General features: G+C 29.6%; 1 protein-coding gene across 1 annotated transcript; it reads right to left on the bottom strand.

The window, feature by feature from the left end:
* Positions 1 to 12,366: 12,366 nt before the first annotated feature.
* Positions 12,367 to 13,267, bottom strand: LOC111036141 (glycine-rich cell wall structural protein 1.8-like). The gene is made up of 2 exons (XM_022318049.1): positions 13,193 to 13,267; positions 12,367 to 13,038 (listed from the first exon to the last, which is right to left on the bottom strand). Exons 1-2 carry the CDS (start codon positions 13,265 to 13,267, stop codon positions 12,367 to 12,369), a joined length of 747 nt encoding a protein of 248 aa, XP_022173741.1.
* Between the last annotated feature and the right edge of the window lie 8,876 nt (positions 13,268 to 22,143).

The following is a 22,143-nucleotide window of genomic DNA, read 5'->3' as shown; positions in this document are numbered from 1 at the left end:
CCCTAAAAATGTTACCGAATTTCTTCAAGTATTCAGATTCAAGTATTTTATGAATTAATTTTTTTTTAAGACCGCTTGGATTTTCTTCGCCGCTTTTCTTATGCTATTCAATTGTTTCTCAAAAAATTCGAAATTTTTAAATAACAACCAATTATTAGTTTCCATTTGGCATACATAAAATATCTTGTTGTTAGATAATACCTACCTAAAAAATATTTTTTGAAAAATTACTTATAAAAACACTTTATTTCCGAATATGCGAGTAATATAGAATATAGATACAGTTGCAATGAGAGTTTATTTCTTTGTTTGGGGGGGGGGGGGGGGCCAGAAGTCTGGCATATGCCTATATTTTTTATCTTTATTTTAAATTAATTATAAATACGCTATATTATTATACCTATCGAATATTCATATTATTGACGATCGTACATATTATGAAAATACTTAAAAATATATTATTTCTTAATATTTATTTTACATTAAGTACCTTCAAATTTCAAACTACTTTTCAATTTTTTTTTATTGTTGTGCATACTATTATTTCTGAATACGAGTTTTTCTTAGCTTATATTTAAATGTAATTGATAATACGAACATTCTAAAGTAAATTAAATTTAAAAAATAGTTGTAATTAACAAGAAGGATTATGTGATTTTTGATCACAACTGAATGTCATAAATCTCAAAATAAAGTTCTCAAATATTCACTTTTAATGTAATGATTTGATATATATGACCTTTAAAGCATACAAGTTTCATAATTTAATTTGTACCAAATCTATTGTTTTTGAGTATAGTAAACTCCTTTCTTATTTTTTTGTATAGAAAAAGACAAATTTGGTGACTTTCATTCTAAAATGCCCATTGTTGCGTCTATGCATACCGTTTATACTATGTTCCGACTATCTATGGCTTGAAGTATGTTAAAATATTTTAAGTATATTTGAATTGTTTATAAGTTATAACTCAGTTACCATCAGTCATTTAACGGATGGTTAGGTAAATCTTGGTCACGCACTCGCGCATTTGGTTAATATATAAATAATCTATAGTTGTATTAAGATTATGTACTAGGTATTTATTTTAGAGCCAAAAATGATATTTGTGATTTATAGAAACTAAATACATTTTTGAAGTTTACAATTCTAAACAGTTGCAATTTAACAGCGGTCTTCTGATAATTAATCAAAAAACTATGAAGTCTAAAATTGTTAAATTTATTATTGTTTTTATTTTTCAGTTAAAAATTGGTTGGATATCTTAAAAAATTTGTTCAAATGTATTAAGAAATGTCTTCCGCCATGAGAACAACTTTACAGACTGTTCCAGAATCGCTTGCGACTGACCATGTAACAAACTCAAAGGTAAGAACTTGCAGACTTTAGTTAGGTACTTTTTATTTGATATAAATTCGTAATTTTAAAGTTAATTTCGCTATTTGATGAAACATTTTATGCTTTAGAACATATAAAAAGTGTGACCTTTTAACTAAAATGTTATGTAGCTATCTATATATATGTATAGATTTTTGGTATTTTTTGGAGTGACTAAAATGTTTGAAGAGTACAATCGTACGAGACATAAATTCACATAGCAACTACGAATTTATTCATAAAAAATGCGTATATAACAAATTGTGTCATATCATCGACGTAAATTCTCGAAAATATATTGTATACTACTTAATACTTACGTTAGTAGGTATGAAATGAAAAACTTAGTTCATACTTCGTTTCAGTAATAAAATCCAGTAAAAAGTATTAAAAGGGTAAATTATGTATTCTAATTATGCTATAATCGTATGTAATCAATCTGACATTTAATACTGTGTCACGATTTGCTTTATTATATTTTTAAATAAATTGGGTATCTGTGAAAAGATGTTTTACGTCTGTAAATTGCAATTATGTACCTACAAAGGTTTTTTCTGTTGATTCGGCCTCTTGTAAGTATCAAATTAATTTATTGTTCAGCTTCAATGCACCGCGTGTTTATATCATTAATCAGATGTTAAAATAAGTTTTTTATATTTAATGATAAAAAAACACAGTTTGAGACAATAAAAAACATGTTTTTACGTCAAATTATAAGGCAGATTTGAACCCTGTTATTATTTATTGGTTCATTATAAACTTTTCTTTTCACAACTAAGTAGTATCATCTTTGAGTTTGATGGTACAAATAAAGGATTCGAATTTATTGTTCATAAGATAATCTTTTATTAGGTAGGTAGCTTCTAATTATTAATTGTAATGTGTATTTTTGCATCCAACCAAATCAAACTCTTCGTGTATTGTATTTATATATGTATTATATTCTAATTTATTTTGGTGTATAAATATAACTAAGTTAATCATATAACCCTCGTGTTATTTGTTGCACTTTTCTACCTAATATGTTGGTATTATTTGTTGTATTAATAATAATATCCCTCATTAAATAAATTTCCCAATCACTCACAAAATATATCGTTTTACTAAGAAGTATCTTTTAATTTATATTCGAAATTCGGAGTTCGTGTTACACATTTATATCATATATTATACTATTAAATTCAATTTTTATAATTAAATACAACCTATACCAATAATTAATAACTCTACATAAATATTAACAGTTTTGTTCCACAATAGATGGAAATAATTTTTAATAGAAGATACGTGTTTATAACATATACATTACAGGTATATTAGTTTTTTTTAAATTTTTACAAGAAAATAATAATGTACATTTGGTAAGATTTAATACCTAAATAAATTATTTTTGAAGTAAAAGATTTATAAATAATTTTATTTGCGTAGCTTTTAAAATATTTTTTTATATTCTTTTGTAAGTTCAAAGAAATTAAAAATATTCCTTTTATGTATACACGATATTAAAATGAACGTTTTTATTTTCATTTATTTATTTTATTACTAAGTATTTAAAAAAATATGTATTATATTTTTAGTAAAATGGTCAGAATAATTTAAAAGGTAAACAAATTAAATTGTACACTTGAGTTGTATGTAAACCTAAAATAATTATTTCTTCAAAAACTGTAATGTAATATACATACTTTTTTAGCATTTGTACAATTTTTTTTAATTTTAACAAAATCAAATTGTTTGATCATAATATAATGTTATTGATTTAAAAAAATTACCTTAAAGTTAAAGCAATCTCGTTGGAGGCCAAGGTGATATAAAAAAAGGGAGGAGGGCATTCGAGTAGATCAATAGAGCTACTGCTGTTAATAAATCTGAATATCAATTGAATGTATTTGTTAAGATATTGTTGTTAAATATTTTGTTCAACTTAACGTGTCAGCAATTTATTGTATTCCAGTATTCTGGTACCTACGCTGTCATTTGTATAAAACTATTAATAACTATTAGATGAAAATGAAAATATGAAATACGTCAGTTAAATTTTTACGACAGGTGCTGAAAAACACTGAAATCAACCTTCAAAATTGTTTATATGTTTGTATTTATTTTTGTACCCACGTACTATTAAATAAATAATAATAATAAGTAATAACAATACAATTATTTTATATATTTTATTGTTTTTCGTTATTTGTTTGAATAAAACAAATCAAATATAAACAAGTTAAAATCAAGTTTTTTTAATCAAGTTAAAATCCATTTATTTTATAAAGTATTGACCTTATTTTCTTGATGAAAACGAATTTTTTTTAATTCTTCGCTATCTTGTATTGTTTGAGTAACCTCATTTCTCAAGCTACTAGGTCATAACGACGCGTACATTGTCTGTATTTATAATAAAATAAATACTTACATGGTTTGATTGAATTAATAAATACTATTCTGAGTATTTTAAATCATAAATTTGTTGTTAATTTTGTTATGCTTATAAAGTTAAATATAGTATGACTTGCTTTAAAATTAAAATATTTAAAAAGTTAAAATTTACTAGACAATGTTCTTATACATTTAATTTTAATAATAATTGGTATACTTATCAATAATACGAAATAAATAATAAGTAATATAAAAATAACAGGTAAATATATTATTCTTAACGTGAAATGTGTTATGTTCTGCGTTAGTAAGACGGAGTCAACACACGTGGGTACGACTGCGACGTCTTCTTAAGTCAATAACCAATACCAATTTTGTATAGTAAACATTAAGTAAATAGCAATACATCAATACGTTATACTTGTATAACTAGTTATTTCGTTTAATTGATTTAACTTTGTGTATTGATAATATTTATGTTCTATTGAATAAATAACAACTCAACACTAACTAATAAAAATCTAGTAATTATTTTTAGAGTTTATTATGTATACATATTTTATTATCAGATAAAATACCAGTGGCGCCAAAGTATTTTTTATGTGCTCTGAAAAACTATCATATAAATGACCCATTGGCATATTTGAGGACTTAAAATTAGAGGTGATTTAGTAAAAAAAAATTACAAATAACTAATAAGGGAAGCTATACTCGTAATTGTATGGCTCTAATCTAGTTAGATGGTAGGTACTAATAATGAGCTTGTCAAGAGAGCAAAAACTAAAAGTACACTAATAATTTTGTAAATAAGCTTTCCGAGTGCTCTACCTCCACATCCCCCTCTTAGATAAATTCTGGTTTCGTGTAATTTTTTATTCTCTTTAAACAAACTCAACTTTTTCTTCACCACCAACTTGAAGTTCATCAAGAAGTCACTCAAACTATCATCATCCAAGTTCTGAATATTCAATTAGTTAGGTAAATACTAAATAAATAGTTTCGCTTATGTCGTTAACACCGTTTACGGATACCAAATATTTATTAAGTACCCATAGGCATCATGGAATACCATGTTATCAATACATTTTACAAATGTTGAGAAATAGATGGATCATTTGGTAAAACTTTTGAGTTATATCTTACAATTTTTAACATCTATCGTCTACCATCCAAGTCTCAGAGGACCAACCCCTATCTATTTGTGGCCACAATACCTCAAGGTACTTACAAAAAGGTTCATGATATTGAAATTATTATTATTCAAAGAGTCTACTTAAGAATATTAAAAATGTCAAAAAGTGGCTCCGAATTTTCCTTAAACGATTTTTATTTTAATATTTTCAATGTTTTTATATGTGTGTATATATATATATACGAGTATACATAGGTAATAGTTATGGATGTATTTTTTTATTTTATTTAAGTGTTTCTTTTCTTCTAGAATATATTTTTTTAGTTAATTTCTGGTTTATTCTTTGTCAATTAAATGTTATCAACAAATTTTCATAATGAATTATTTAAGATTTTGCTGTATTTTAAATGTATCGTAAATCAGTTTTTATTAAGTAGCAATAATAAAGTCTCTTATGCACTATTAAAATGTTGGTATCAAATTTCACCAATCGTGATTGCCTTACATACCATTGTACACCTAAATAAAACTAACGACACGGAAGTGTAATATAACATCCAAAAATGTAAAACATAACAACTACTTAAAAATTATTTATTCTTGGAGTTAAGGTTTGTTAAATTTTTGTATTGTATTTCATGACCTTATTTTTTAAGACTAAATTGGAAAATTATATTGCTTTTTGATTTTATCAATAAAGAAAGTATGTTTGGTCACAGCGTGAAAAGCCTTAATTTGCTAGGTAGTTAAATTCTTAATATTATTTAATTTCTTTTTTCTGGACGTAATCTAAATATTTTAAAGGAAGTAGGTAAATACGTATTATATATACTGTTATAATATGTATTGTACTATATTTTGCATGAATATTTTTTAATAGTTTTAATCAACTAAAACGTTTTCATACAAAAACAAAAATTGTAGTAACAATTTAAAATACAAAACATATGATTTAATGTTATAAAATTCATAATTTAAGTTTCTTATACGTTTTTTAATCTTTTAACTATAAATTATTATCACATTAAATTTTAATGGAAGGTGTATAAAATGTATTAATGTATAAATCCATTTTTATATCAAGTTAAAGACCCGCAAATAAAAATATGGGTTGTAGACTGTAATTTATAAATAATTTTGTTTGGTGTTTAATCTCCATGTAATTTTATATTCATAATTATACTCTGAAAGTTTGATTCGTTTTGGTGATTATTACTCGTATTTTCAATACGAGTTTAGCCGTTTTTTTATTATTAATGGCCATAACTTATGGTTTATTTGGACGTCCATGCTTAATGCCATGTCTGAATTTACATTAACAAGTATTATTTTTTTGAAAACTGCTCTAAATAGCTTTGCTGTTACGTGACGGTTATCATTAAACGTAGGGTCCTAACACATCAAAACTATTTAATAATTAAACCTAGATGTTTTCAACACATTTATTGTGATCTATTATAGTTTTATTTTATTAGGATATACCTATATGAAGATTTTTGCTTTTTCATTTGACATTTATTAAATATTATTCTTGAATAATTTTTTTTTTATAAGAACTAAGCCTCGGCGGCGATAACCATTGGCTGACAATTGACTTTTTTTTTTACATAATATTAATTTTTACTGTGATAATTTGTTTTTACATACGTTTTACTGTAGGATTATTTTTAATTCTTAACATCTTGCAGAAAAAATTGTTTTAAATCTTTCAAAATATTATGCTGACAGCAGCTTACCATTGTCGTCCATTTGTCTATGTCCTCGTAACACCATAACGAGTAGAATAATTGTTAAAACCGGTTTCAATCTTTTTGCAAGCAGATAAACTATTAGAAAATCAATAGGATATTTTTTAACCATTTTGTTCTCCATTAATCACCAAGTAAAGTATTATGATAACAACAATAATCCTACAATGGGGGTAAAATCTTTGGATTATCTTTCATAGTATGTTGACTACTGTCAAAACTTTGCAATATTTTGCACTATTATATTTTAGTCGTATTAAGTATATTGTTGTTTTTTATCCTAATAAATAACTCCAAAGAATTTTTATAACATTATTTTATTTATTCTTCCCTATACTGTTTTGGCTGCAAAATAATATACTTAAAATTGAGCTTACGGTGCAGTTTATTACTTTAGATTGGCAATTGATTTGCAAAAACAACCTTTTGGAGCGAGTAGATTCATAATGTATTAATAGTTAATACTATCGTCTGCAATCGGACAATTTAAAATTATTGTATAATGCATCATAAGCGTGCGCCGACTTTATCGGTGGGGCCGGGTAACATAGATAGTATAAGTATTAAGTAATCGCGTTTAATCTAGGTTATTTTCCGACTATCCGAGAGTGAATATTATTTTTCACATGATGTGCTCTTAGTTCTTTTCTTACGCACATATTTTGATTTCATAAACAAAAATAATCTAAAATATTATTATCAAATTTACAATTCTGAATTATGTCACCAGTTACACTCGTATTACAGTCCCATACGCCAGGTATACAGATATATCGAGAAAATATAAGATAAATCATAATTTATAACTGGTATGTATTTTCTAAATCAAACTATCAAACTTTAACAACATACCTATAGCCATATAGCGATATGAGCGATATTACACCCGCTATATACATTAAACCTCCAACAATATTATCGTTATTATTTCTATATGAACTTATATGGTAGTGTGACCATAATTTTCCTGTGGAGGAGGGGGGGGGGGTTGACGTTTTCTTATATTTTTTAAAAATTACTTATACACTTATCGGCTATCACTTATTATAAAATACTTACTATATCAACTTAATTACAACTCTAATTAATTTTACTTAATACACTAATGTATTAATATGTATTTACATATCGATTTACATTTAATGGTTTGTGTCATTTTATAAGTGAAACCATAGACAATAATAGTAAAATATTTATTTTTAAGCAAACAAACTAAATAAAAAATTAATTTTTAGAATTTTCAAAAATGTATAGGACAAATGTGACATCATTAATAAGAGGGAGATTATTCCAAAAAACGAGATAATATTTTTTAATGCGTGACATCTGGTGATCACAATAGTATATCAACACCTGTAACTTATTAATACTTATTGGGTATTACTCATGTCATGTAAACGTACAAAGTTTATTTGAGTGGATTTTTCTTCGTTAATTTTGATTTTTCAGTTTTTTATCCAACACTCGTTATTTAATTTAAATTCAATTGGATTCGATTTGAGACAATACGAGTGTTTGCTTTTGAAGCAAGTAATTCTGTGTTAGCTTTACCATTCTATATTCCCTGTGCTATGCACATTTACGTAGGTAATTCATGTGTAAAATTATCTACTTATATAAGTATAAATATACTATAGTACATAAGTATAATAGTATAATATATTTAGATAAAATAAAATTTGAATATGTATGTGATTTCACAGTCAAATGAATTCATCTGGCACGTTTCCTTTTTTTTGTAAAGTCTATTGGTACCTACCAAATGAGTTCATCTAAACCGTACAATCGGTCAAACGTGCTACGATAATAATAAAAAAATAAATATTAGTTACAGTGTACCGAGACTACACAACGTATCAGACAATACTACATAACCTATTTATTTCGAGCGCATGGCGTATAACCGTACGTGTTCTATATAGACGGCCACGTGCATCCTCATATTTCCGCAAAAATCATAAAATTGGATGAATTACCATTATGTGTGCATGTCCATATTATGTTACTTAAGATATCTACTAAAAATGATAGGTATGTACTCGTATTATAATTACACAAAAAAGTTGCCCGGTTGTATTGTTGGCGTGTTTGAGACTACATTATTGTTCGTATGATTAATGCCTAATATGTGCTTATTGTAATTGAATTCTGTTTACGCCAATTTTTTTTCTTTCGGTATGATCATTCTTTAGATTTGTGAATATTTTAACAGTGTCACTCGGAATTGGAGCAATTTGGTGGCTTTCCGGAAAAAGGTTTACCTACATCCTAGATCCTATGTTTATCAATGTTTCTGGTCAAATTTTCAGAAATACCTTCTTTTAGATTATTTGAAATCTTCATAAATTAAATCAAGTTTAAAATGTTTGAACACATTTAAATATTCTAAATTTATGAATTTTAAAATTTAAATTCTTCAATATGTAGTTATTATTATCATATCATCTGGTTGTACTTTTATTTTTTAACAAAAAATGTACATGTAATAATTATTAAAAAGACTGTGAACTGTAAATAATTATCAACAAAATGCTTTAAAAGTTTTAATTTTATTTAAAAATTCTAAATTTCATTTGCATGTAAACAGTAAATATTAAACGAATTACTTATAGAATAATTTAAAAACGAAAATGGTTCGCATTATATAGTAAATGTAATTTAAAGTTGAACAAAGAGATAAACTATTTTAATGAAAATTGTGGTTATTTTTCACTTCGGCTCGATATAAATTATTTCTACGATGCAAACATCTATAGTTTTGAAATTGTTTTTCACGCTATAACATCAATATTTTCTTTTAAATGTCGATGCATTAGTTTAACTGGTCTTTCATATTATTCTTACGATGTACTTACGTTTTTGTTTAAAAGAATGACTTAGAATTTATTGATTTATTCAGATGGCGCTTCGTGGTTGTGGATATTATACTATTATTTCTGATGTTAATTAAAATTTCATAATTTCCGTTGGTTTCAAAGATTTTGAAACACGCTTTCAACGTTTATTATTAGCCAACCATTTTGGTAAAACAAACTTTTATCCGTCAATAATTTTCAAAGGACATTTTATCGTAACATATTTTTTATTTTTAGTTTCTGAGCACGAATTACATTTTTATTTTAATGTACAACGAACAAATACAGCGGGACGCAATTGGTGTACCTATACCTTTTTTACAGGACAAAATTCATGTCATCTTCTTATAATACACCACTATGCGGGCACTGCCGCCTTTCGGCTTTTGTCGCTACGTTAATTATTTTTATCTTTCTTTTCAACCCGTTTTTAAGGAGTTCGATGTAGACAATATGAAAAGTACGTAAAGTTGGTTGTGTACGTAGTAAATGGTCATTAGGATAATAGGGTGGAACACCCATCACTATAATATGGAACTCCCGCACAGACAATAAACACATGTCGTTAATACAAATAATGTGTGACAATGGTCAGAGAAATTAAGATCTTTAGGAAATCGTCGTATTTGTTTATGTTTATTCGCGTGTAATAATTATTATGAAATGTTAACTGTTACTATATTAACTATAAACAATATATTATTATTTACTTCTAATTGAAATTTCGACAGAAGTCTAAGGGAGCCGAGTACCATTATAGTTCAGTTATTGTGTATATTATTGTAGTGTACCTGCGCTCCACTAATCCAAGTACACAAAGTTGACGGTTTTCCCGTAAAAAGTTTCAACTTTTCGCACATTGGTGACGATTTTAAGACCAATCTTATTGAAGATGCGAATGCCCCTGAATTCTTCGACCCTGCACCAGATTATTACAGCAAGAAGGAGATCGGTATGAATGAATATAAATAAATTAATGGGGTAAAATTAATTTTTAATGATTATAGAAAATAAACTTGGACCATGACGAAGGTTAAATAAAGGCTAAATAATACTTTTGAGTAATACTTTTTCATGATATTATTATTATAAACTCACAAACGTATTCATAAAAAAGTGGCTGCCTTTGCGTGACCGGCGTTACGCTTATATCCTAAGTACGTCTGTCGATGGGGCATATGGTGGGTACCGACCGTTAAACGACTCCAAAACAAGGTATTTGGACTTAACCCGCCGTCGACAATATTATTATTATTATTACAATGTCGTAAACCGAGACGCACTGCCGCAGCCGTCGTTTATTATTTTCCCGTCAATCTCGCGCATCCTAATAACCGTTGGGCCGACGTCCGTCCGTCCGTCCGTCCGTCAGTTCCCCGCGCACGGCGACCCTTTTAATAAAGGTCGTGTCGTCGTCGTCCGCGTGTTTGCACATTAAATTAATATCGCGCGCGCTGCAAGTGGCGATCGGGCGTACTCATAACGACATCATGTCGACACATTTATCTATGCGGATCTCGGTACTAAAATATTATCAGGGATCACGAATAAATATTTGTGCAAATGAAATTTCTTGTCTGTGGGCCAGTTACAGTTTGTGCACGACCTGTCGTTTGGTGACTTCTGTATTATAATATCATGCATTTAGACATGTTTCCCGGAGACCAATATGCGGCATCGGTCTGTCCCGCCTTAGAAAACGATCACAATTACGATACGAATTCAAATAACGTATATGTTTTTGTTTTTTTCCGTATCTGGCACTCGCAAGCTATTCGTTTTCGACGTCGAAAATAATGTCATCATTACGATACGGTATAATAGTATCGTTTAACGACAGTTGAAATAGATTGACAAACGTTCTGTAAAATTGTTCGAAATGCACTACCCGCGGGGCCGTCATGATAACGCCCAACTACAATGACCGTTGCTACCTATAGGACTACGTTGAACGTACGACATAAAAATATAATATTATTATGTGTGACGTGGAGAAATATAAAAACGTATTTTTAAATAAATGACGCCGGCAGGGGTCGAAACACAACACGCTCCGTACTGTGTACGGTGTGTGTTGGCGGCGAGCGTTACTCACTATTATTTCTCGCCCGGGGGCGATAGAGATAATACACGTTACGCGATCGCCGCCGTGCTCGCTTCGAGTATAATATTATAATATTATTCACGACAATAATAATACGCGTTTCACCGTACGGCGGCGGTGGCTCGCGTAGGCACCCGCAATAATAGTAATAATAATCCATCGTCGAAACATAGTTCGAAATATTGTGTGTTATAAAATTATAATATAATATTATTATCATCACTATCTCATCGTCATCATGCGACCAAAAGTGATACCGACCGACCGGGCCAACGCCGTCGACGGTCTCTCTCTCCCACCGGGGCCTGTCCGCCGCCGCCGCCGCCGCCGCGCAGCAGCCGCGTCCCGTCGACGACGAGTGGTAAGTGGTAACCGCCGCCGCGTGCGGTGAGTCTGTGTTCTTCCGCGCGCGCGTATGTGTGTGTGCGTGTGCGTGTAAACGGCCGACGCCGGACCAGTGTGTGTGGTGGTTGTGTTCTCAGTCAGTGCGTCCACTGAGATCGGCACCGGCCGCCGTCTCGCGCTCTCTCACCAATCGATACACACCCGTCATAATAATAATATATCAATATAAATTTTGCAACGCAAAAAATTGCACGCATACGCATGACGGATGCATCAAGTAGTCCCTGTACAATAAATGCGAGTAGTTTTTCTGTTTTTTTTTTCGTAATTGTTTCGTTCTAGCCACAAGTAACCGCCACAGAATTTCGATCAGTTTTCCGTGCGTTCAGGGTAGTTGTGTCTCTCTAGAGAAATCACGCTTATAACGGTCTAAACTAGTCTGCCGGACGGATTTTTGTTGATGTTTCGTTGACGCTGGGTGGGTGTCCGTTCACCGCCGCCGAATAGTCACTGCATCCCGTCGCGCGTTTATTATGTTGCGAATGCTCCGGAGATCCAACAGCAACCGCTCCAATTGCTCCGCTGACACCGTAGTCATACCCAACGCTAACTACGACCACGGTAGTAGTACCGACAACACCAAAGGCACCACCACCGCCAACACCAAAAGCACCATCGCTGCCAATACCAGAGGCACCACCGCCGCCCTTACCAGAGGCACTACCACCGCCTATACCAAAGGCACCACCGCTGCTATCACCACTCCCACCGCCGCCACTAACAACGGCGTAGGCACTACCGCCACCATCACCACCAGCACCAACAGCGGCGGTGGTGCAGGTGGAAATACCAGCAACGCCCGTAGTTATACCGCCGTATCTGCTGCCGCCGCAGCCGCTGGTAACAATACCGTCGCTGCTAATCACTACCACCACAACAACAGATATTCGATGGTCGAGTCCACCACTTGTTCGCCGAACGCAACCAACCGGGCCAAAGACTTGGAACAGCACCGTCGGTATAGACCGCACTCGCAAGCCCGACGGTTGAGAAAAACCAGACAGGTCAGGATCAATTTTTTTTCCTCGTTTACAAAAACCGCATTCCTCCCGGCCAGCCACGCGATTTTATTTCGGCCGTTTACGCGCGATACCACCTGGCATCATCACCACCACTACCAACCATCACCCCGTCAACGATATTTCGTAGTTTGTATTTATTTATTTATTTGGAGTTTTTTTCCACTGCGAAACCTTATACACTCTGATCGGGTGATTTTATTTTTTTCACTCGACCGGAGCTCTGAACACCCGGACTTGTCTTGGGCATTTCCATTATGAATTCTCTCGTTCTTACTTCTTTGTATACGTTTTTGCCGCACTTGAAGTTTTCCGATTCCATTAGATTCGATTTCGAAAGTGGTTTTTTTTTTGTTTTCATCGAAGTTTATTAATTATTGTATACACAATATTATTCAATTTTGTTTCGAATTTTGTGTTTTCAATTATTATTCTCTCGCCTGTGTAAGTTAGTTTCGCAGCGTGGGAGCTGCTATGGTTCGGGCGGGTTACAAACATCAACAAATTTAAAGTGGATATTACTTACATTTATTTTGACTACTTTAATATTGTGATTGTCGGCGTGCGGTCGTCGTGTTATTATAGTGTGTGTGTGTGTGTGTGTGTGTGTGTGAGTGTGCTCTTATATTATGAACAAAATTCAAAATTAAACTACTGGCGATACGTAATTATTATAAGTACCCACTACCCACTAAAGAGTAGTTGTAAGAATGGCGGGTGAAGCTGGTTGCATCGCAAACTTTGTACAAAGTTTAGTTTGATTATAATATTATACCGTTTATGTAGTAATGACGTTTCGGTGAAAAACAATATCGTTTGGAATCGTCGTTTTTTCCACTGGCGTTTTATCATCTATTGTGAGTCAATATAATGAAGCAGTAATCGCCGCCTCGCTATATCCTCTCGGTACCTAATCTATTATGCTGTTGCGTGTAATATTTTTTAGCATTGATTTTGAAATACTACCATAAATAGTAATTCGTTTTAAATAACGTCCATTTGTCGGGATTTAATTATCGTATTGCAGATAACGTAAAAACGAGTCGTCGGCATTTTTTTTCATATGAACAATTTTTATTCAATTGATACGCCGTACTGTAATGATTTTTTTTCTTAATTTCCGAACAAGTTGTATTATTATATTATACCATACTACAAAATTGTATTGTCGTCTTTCCCTTTCTGATATAGATTAAGTAATAACATTCTTTCTCGGTTCAATGTTACGTATTTTTAAAGAGGCCAGGTCTGAAAGTTGTGCGAGCGAGAGGTAATCGCGTTAAAGAGATGGCGTCAATAGCGGTTGTTCCACTCGCGCATGTGTTTACTGGTATTGCACCCAATATATTTTATGTTATGCAGCTGAAGTGTTCATGATTGTGTATTTAAGTCGGTCTGCGCACTGTGCATACACACATCGAAATAATATTTTAAATTATTATGTGTACATATCGTAAAAATAACTTAATACAGATCGCAATCGGGAACGGGCTTCAGAGCTATTGTGAAATCGAGTTTATTACACCAACGCGATTTCAATTTGAATGTCTGGTGTAATGTAACAGATAAGATTTGTTTTAAATTGTTTTCTTTGTGTGTAGAACGCTCTTGTCGTTCTGTTTTCGCTCTTGATAATTCTACATAATTAATCAACATTTTATAGTTTTTAATTATTAAATAATGCGTTTTTCCATGGTTTTTAAAGGTATAATTGTAAACATATATAATAACTATTTCTTTTTAAAATGTAATCTGCTCGGTTTTATTATCTCGTCTAATTTGATGTTTTTTACAATGTTCCACGAAAGTATGTCATAGGAATTTTGATATATGAATCGACGAAAAACATACAAGAACGCGAGGTGTCTATTAAAAATGATATATATATATATATATATGCGTCAACCAAACAAGAGGTTTGGATATCGTGCATAATCCGATTGGATGAGGTATCGTCTCTTCGAATGAAGGAATTTAATAACCAATATGAGAATGAGAGATGTGTGCTGCAAAATGAAATCGGTTGTCTGATTTTTTTATTATTATATATTTTTTTACCGTAACGGTGTGTCGAATGTACCTACGGGTCTTATCTGACAATGCATTAAAAATATTTAAAAAATAATAATTCGTGGTTTTTTTTAAGCAAGGAAAGTTAACAGTAATTTACAGTTGTTTTTTTCTGTGTGAATTAAGAATTTAAATTTCTTTATAAAAGTTAAACATTTTTTTTTTGAACTTCATCTCTATATATATTTTTTTGATCGACTCAAGACACTGTGATTTTGCCACAGACTCTTCATGTTCGATTAACGAGTTTCTTCGACCAAAATCTGTGACCTTGATTGTTTACGATTCACCGTAATAATAGTTTTTACGGTTATATTACTATTGGCTAAAATAATCTTAGTTTCAGAAGTATAGGTACCACTTTACCGTGTGTAAATTGAATAAATTAAATCGATTAGCTTTTAAGAGAAATCGCGAATAAGTTGTATATGTGTATTAACTAACATCTATCATCTAACATGTATTCGTATATGCGTAGTTAAACTATGCTAATCGATCTGATCGAATTCTATACTTAAATAATACACCACCGTGATCTGTATCATATTTTTTAGGATTTCACTGTAGTGCGTACATTGTCCGGACGGTTTTTAGGATTTGGTCGGTACCTTCTGTTTTAACTTGAGCGAATAAACCAAACCGCGTGCGCAGTCAATCCAATGTGTTTGAAGCGCTGTGTGTCTAATATTCCCATCTTGTTTTGAATTTTAATTCAGCGGTAATATTTTCCGCATTAGCAGACTCGAATGTCATGCATATGTATGAATTATTTTGAAGTTACGTGCCAAATAATAAAGAATGTTAACTCCTAACGATTTTATTTGCCATATAAACATTGGACGAGTTTAAAAAAAAAAACAAAAAAAAATACTTTCGTTTCTCTAAGCTTTCGCCGATCATCGTTTGTTTCTCGTAGTCTCGTAGTGTGATGTCTGAAAAAACCGTTGAAAACTATTTACAGCCGGTGTTATAAGATACTCACTGCCTAACATTAATTGTTGTCCCAAAATTTAGCGGCTCAGTCAGTAAAAACACTTTTTTACGTATTTTTACGTCTATGCACACGTTGCGTTGACAACTAAGCACTCTAACACGACGGTGTCTTCGGAACACGTTCACTATGTGGCATAATGTTTAGAGAATATTTATTTTGTTTAAATGTGTGAGGTCTTGACATTTAACCCAGCACAAGTTTCGACCTTCATCTTACTGTCCTACTCCCCCCCTCCCCAAACATGCATAGGCATATAAATGTTAATAAATAAACAATACGTACCTAGTAATATATTTATTTTGATGTTATAAATGTATTAATATTGTAGTTTATGAGCGCTGTAGACGGACTGAACCTTGAGGGTGGGTGGAGGGTCTTCTGAAAATATCATATGGGGACTTAATCCCCCCAAGTGTCCCCTCCAAATATCCGACTATGGGCCTAGCTACTATATATGTGTATATTATACGCGTACTGCACAGTAATAAGCTAATAACTATTGAAGGATTCTCTACTTCGTGGTCGTTGTCGTCACATTTCGCATTGTGCAGAACGTAAAAAATAGTAAAACACTTACTAGTTACTCGTATTTCCAAATAACATCGATACACCTATAGACTATTAATATAATAATATAATAGTAATAGCAGTAACAACAACGACAACGTGCTGTATAATGCTGCGTCCATTAGGCGTGTTTTACACGCGCACGAGTACCTAACCTATACGTGTAATGCGTACACTTCGAAACGGAGAGAAAAAATATTTTATCTTACGACTTGTTGTTCACCTTGATGATCGCCACACTGGCTTCCACAAATGGGTATCAACAATACACAATATGATAATAATAATAATAATAATAATAATATTATCTACCGCGTTACATGAACACGCTTTTGGCGATTCGTTTTTGCTTATAAATCGTGTTGTGGCGATCCGTTTTAGCTGTCTACTTAAAATCACGTTGAATAATAATCATAATAAGGAAGCTCTTGCTTCAGTGAATAGAAGAGTCATTTTTTCTCCTATTACAGTATTAAAACAGTACTGTGCGTCGGGGCCGTTTATTATTAACTATTATACACCATAATATAGCCATTCGGAAGTTTTCATTATAATTTATTAGTATCATATACGCGGATTTGAATGTTCGTTTATTAAATTAAAAAATACTATTTAATGCACTAATATTATTACAAAACTTAAGAATATGGTTAAAAAATATCTAATTGTAGTATTTAAATGTAAGTGATGACAATTTATTTGGTCAGACCATTGTGCTGCCGCCTCTGCTTTTGTTTGGTACATAGGTAAAAACATAATAGGTATAATAAAAATAATATGTCAAGCAAGATACATAAAATCAATTATATTTTTAGAGTCAATAGAGTCATCATAATCGAAGTTGAATTTGAAATATATTAAGACATTGTTCTTAGTAAATAGTACTTCTTACTTCATACTCTTGAGAATTAATAGTCGATTCATTAATACGTATTACATCAGTAAATGTTTATACATCATTCCTCAGAAATTTATAATATTATTTTAATTTAATTTTGTTTTCCATATAATCTTTTAGTTTTATATTTTTTCGTGTACATAAACAGTGTATTTCAAAAACAATTTTATCATAAGTAAAAGTTATTGATAAAATTAAAACTCTATTAATTCATCATTAATTCTCTAATTTTTAATGCAAAGATGTTTTAGCATAAAAAAGTTAAAAATCTTAGTGTATAAAACGTGATATAAACCATTTGACACTATCGAGAATTAGAAAATAGTACAACGTAACAATAATAATAATTATTATTATGATTATTATTATAGTAATTTGGTTGGTACTTTGCTTGTATAAAATTAATTATGATATTATATAATTTATCATATTATTAAATAGGCATTAAATTGAAAATGGTAATATTTAAAACATATTATACGCATCCTAGATACTAGACATCCTAGATACTCGTGTATTTGTTTAGTAGTTCTTTTAGAGATTATCGAACTTAAGCCATGTAGTTTCAATTGATAATGGTTCGAATTTTGTAATCCTAAGAAGTAGTGAAACATTAAAATAAGCCCTAAAAACATCGAAGAAAAAAAGTATTAGAAAAATGTTTTTATTTGTTGTTATTTGGATATCTTGTATTAAAACTTTAAAAGTAATTGATGTATTGTTTATGAAATATACCAAACTTCATCCATATATGTGAAAATAAAATTGCTCCAAAATTTTGAAAATAGCACTAAGTATGCAAAAATATGCAGTATACAATTTGAAATTTGAATTTTTTTATCTTGATGCATACATATTATGTATGTATCTTTTGGATGATAAAATCAGTTGAATCAGTTGAAAAAACCTACGGTAAATATAGTTTAAGATGTATTACAATCATAAGTCATAACTAATAAATTCTAAATTACTTTCATAATTCAATTGATTATCTATGTACAATATTATTACTATTAGGGTTAAATTTTGAAACTTAAAAATGTCTAGACAAAAGAACAAAATGTATTTTATCTGTACCTCGTATTATACCATTGAATTCCTATCTATGACACACGCATACAAATTTAATACACAATGGTATCTTATTTATATATGTACTGATGAATGCTATTTTTATTAACACAAGACAGTCATTCACTTATCTTGTTTGACTTAGTATGGTGCGAATTACTTATAAGTTGGATCCCATTCATTTTTACAAAAAACTGATTTGTCTTTCATTATAAATTATAATATTAGGTGTTTTATTTTTTTTAATGACAATCCTGCATATTTTTAATTCATATTCTGAAGTGAAATATGTAAATGTTATTTGTAATAACTAATAGATAGTTTAAGAAAAACAAAAAAATTTAATACAAAAGAAAATAATGAAGAATAATTTTGTAAAAAGTAAAACTATCTGGACTTATATGTCAATTTAGACTTGTATAAAAAATGTATTCTAGATTCTTAGGGAATCAATAATAAATTATTAGTTTTTAGAGGTTTTTTTCATTTTATTTTTATTACGATCATGGAAATTGGAGTTTGGAGGTAATCAATTTAATTACAATTATTATGTTTATTCATATTTCTAAAAACTGAACTAGAATTTTGAAGACTGAAGTACCTACCTATTAAATGTATATATTTTTTTTCTGAAAAATCGCTAAATAAATTGGAGAATTGTGCGATGGAGGTTTTTAATACTATGGTTAAAATGCATTTCTGAGATAGGTCATGACTCGTGAATTGTCGTGATTGATCGGTTACACAGTTGCGCGCGCATTGTAGGTACATTTATTTCTATAGAAGATATTATAAAGTATTAATATTGTACGTGGGTATGCATTTTTTGCAATAATCTAGGTTATTTGTGAGCAGAATTTTATAAAAATTTCTATTTTTAATTTTTCAATAAGTAATAATATGAGTTAACTTAATAATAATTTAATATTATTTAATAATATTAAATATTCATGTATATAAAATTAGTTCACTTCAATTTTCTCAAAAATTAAAAATCCAGAAAGTCTTATAGTTTTGTTTTTCTTTTAACTTAATTTTGAGTTAAGCTTATGGACTTACAAGTTAATGAATTAAGTAAATTTTAGTGATGTTTGTTAAACTTGTAAACTGTTATTTTATTAAATTAATAAACTTCTAAAATATTGTTGTTAATTGTTAAAATGTATACAAAATAGTTTGCTTAAATAAATCATTTAAAAATGTTAAGATAAAGATTTAAATTTTAAAATAAACTTTCGTATTTGCTTGTTGTAATATTTTTTAGAGATTGTAAACTGTCTTTTAAATGAAAAAAAATCACAACACATCTCATGTAGGTATAAATATTTTCAAATCATGCTACTAAAATATTCATATTGTTAAGTAACAATATTAAAATACTCCAAAATGTAACCAAAAGATAATTTTTATTAATTTAAAATAATATAGGTACTTACTTAGATATTGACTTAATAAATTTTGATAGTTAATTAATTTTTATACCAGACATATTTTTCTTTTATACGTTTTTAGTTTTGAAGTATAGCGATGAAATGTTTTTATTTTTACGTCGTCGTCACGTTATAGAGCAAACATTTGATACAATCTTCATCATTTCGGATGGTTTTTCTTAGACAATTTAATTTTGTTGAAAAACTTACAAAAAACGGTGGAGAACGAAAATATTTCCGTAATTTTAACTAAATCAAAATGTTTATTGTAATTCATAAAATAACTACTTTTAAGTTAACAGTGATAAAATAATATTATATTATAATTCCTAATTGATAATGTACATATGGAATATCTGTATGGAAAAATTATTTTTACCTACTATATTACTAATAGTTGTATAAATATATTAATAAAATCCCATAATTGTAATAGTGGTCCATTGAATTCGAAATTAACACCTAATTTCAAACACCAATCAATGGTGAGCTACATTCAAAAATTACTATACAGCAATGTAGATCTCTAGTTTTTATTTTTGTTTGGTGAGGTATACGAATGAATTTATTTATCCTATGTTTTATTATTAATTGTATTCACTAGCGCTATCTAGAAGAATTTAAACGTGAACTTCCACTTACCCAGTATTAGTTACCTTGAGAAAAATAATAATTAATTGTTTTGCAATATTGCTATATAGTTTTGTTATAGATCATAAAATGTATGTATTAAATCTAAATATACTTTCTGCTGCTACATAATCGATAACTAGTAAATACATTATTGTTTTTATTATTATCAATGTAGTTTAATTATCCTAATTTTGTGAAATTTTTTTTAATAGATTTTGTAACATTCAATACCTACACAGTTTAGATTTGTTGGTTTTGTTAACAGAAGTAATTTAAACATTTTTAAAATTATTTTAGTAAATTAATGAGTATTAGTTTATAGGTAGTCCATAGATAACAATGATAATTAACTTCAGTAAAAACTATTTTAAATTTAAAAATTAAATAGTTAAGGTAACATTCCGATTCCCGATTGGCGTATTAATGGTAACTTACGTGAGTGATATGATTATGACTTGAATTAGTATACGAAACTTTACTGGTCGGAAATCTTATCAACTTTTGGTTTTTATTTATTATTGACGTACCTACAATTTTTGTTATTATTAAAATTAATTTACAATTTTTACAATTTTTGTATTCATTCTTTGAGTTTACACCGTCGTAGTATTTTTAATTCTCTGGAAAAAACCTTTTTAGAGCTATTATGACAAAATAATACTCAACACTTTTTTCTCAGTAATATAATTTTGTTCTGCTTCTAGTCATAAAATGTATACTATTTATAAGTATATAAAAGCTACCATATGTATTGATATGTGTTGTACTGTATTTGCCACGGTATTAGCTTATAACTCACATTTTTAATATAGATCAATGTCTGAAATACGTATTACACAGTGTTGATTTTTTTCGTACTCAAAAGAAAAATGACGTAGAAAAGAACTTTTAGGAATAAGTAGGTACTTACGGTTGCATAACGTATTAGATGGTGATGTTTAAACTTTTTATAAATAGAGTTTTGAATTTTGATTTGAAATACAATTTCGCATTAGTTTGGGTTGGTAAGTCTTTTCCGAATAAAATACAAATAATAACCTTTAGCGGGAAAACATTTATTTTCTTTTATAAGTTTTCTTTATTCAGAAGTGTCATATAATAAATATTTATTTTAAAATATGGGATTTAAGTATAAATATTCCTAATTCCTCTTTATTACAAAATATTTCTTACACGACTTATGATATAGCATTGTTACATTGTGGAAAATGAAAATTGATTGGTACTCTTTACAGGATACAAATTACACACAATAAAAGTACCTATATAACGGTTATAGGTAACACACGGATTATTTCCGAATTTTTTTGATTATATGCGTTTTACGTGTATTGGCTAAACTAGAATTATACTATGGTCGGGCATAGTCACATAGACTAAGGTGTTCATAGCTAAAATTATAACTTAATATAGAATATGGGTACTTATTTTTCTCGTAATCGACACTATATTAACAATATATAACATGC

This window comes from Myzus persicae, unplaced genomic scaffold (genome assembly GCF_001856785.1).
Source record: "Myzus persicae strain clone G006 unplaced genomic scaffold, MPER_G0061.0, whole genome shotgun sequence".
NCBI classification, from domain to species: domain Eukaryota; kingdom Metazoa; phylum Arthropoda; class Insecta; order Hemiptera; family Aphididae; genus Myzus; species Myzus persicae.
This window is presented reverse-complemented; position numbering and strand designations above follow the sequence as displayed.

What these genes read in the sequence shown, in the direction of transcription:
- LOC111036141 (XM_022318049.1), bottom strand. Translation starts at nt 13,267, where the DNA reads ATGGAAATGCCCAAGACAAGTCCGGGTGTTCAGAGCTCCGGTCGAGTG. An exon ending in TAAAATCACCCGATCAGAGT is followed by an intron (nt 13,039 to 13,192) that starts GTATAAGGTTTC and finishes GCTGGCCGGGAG; the next exon opens with GAATGCGGTTTTTGTAAACG.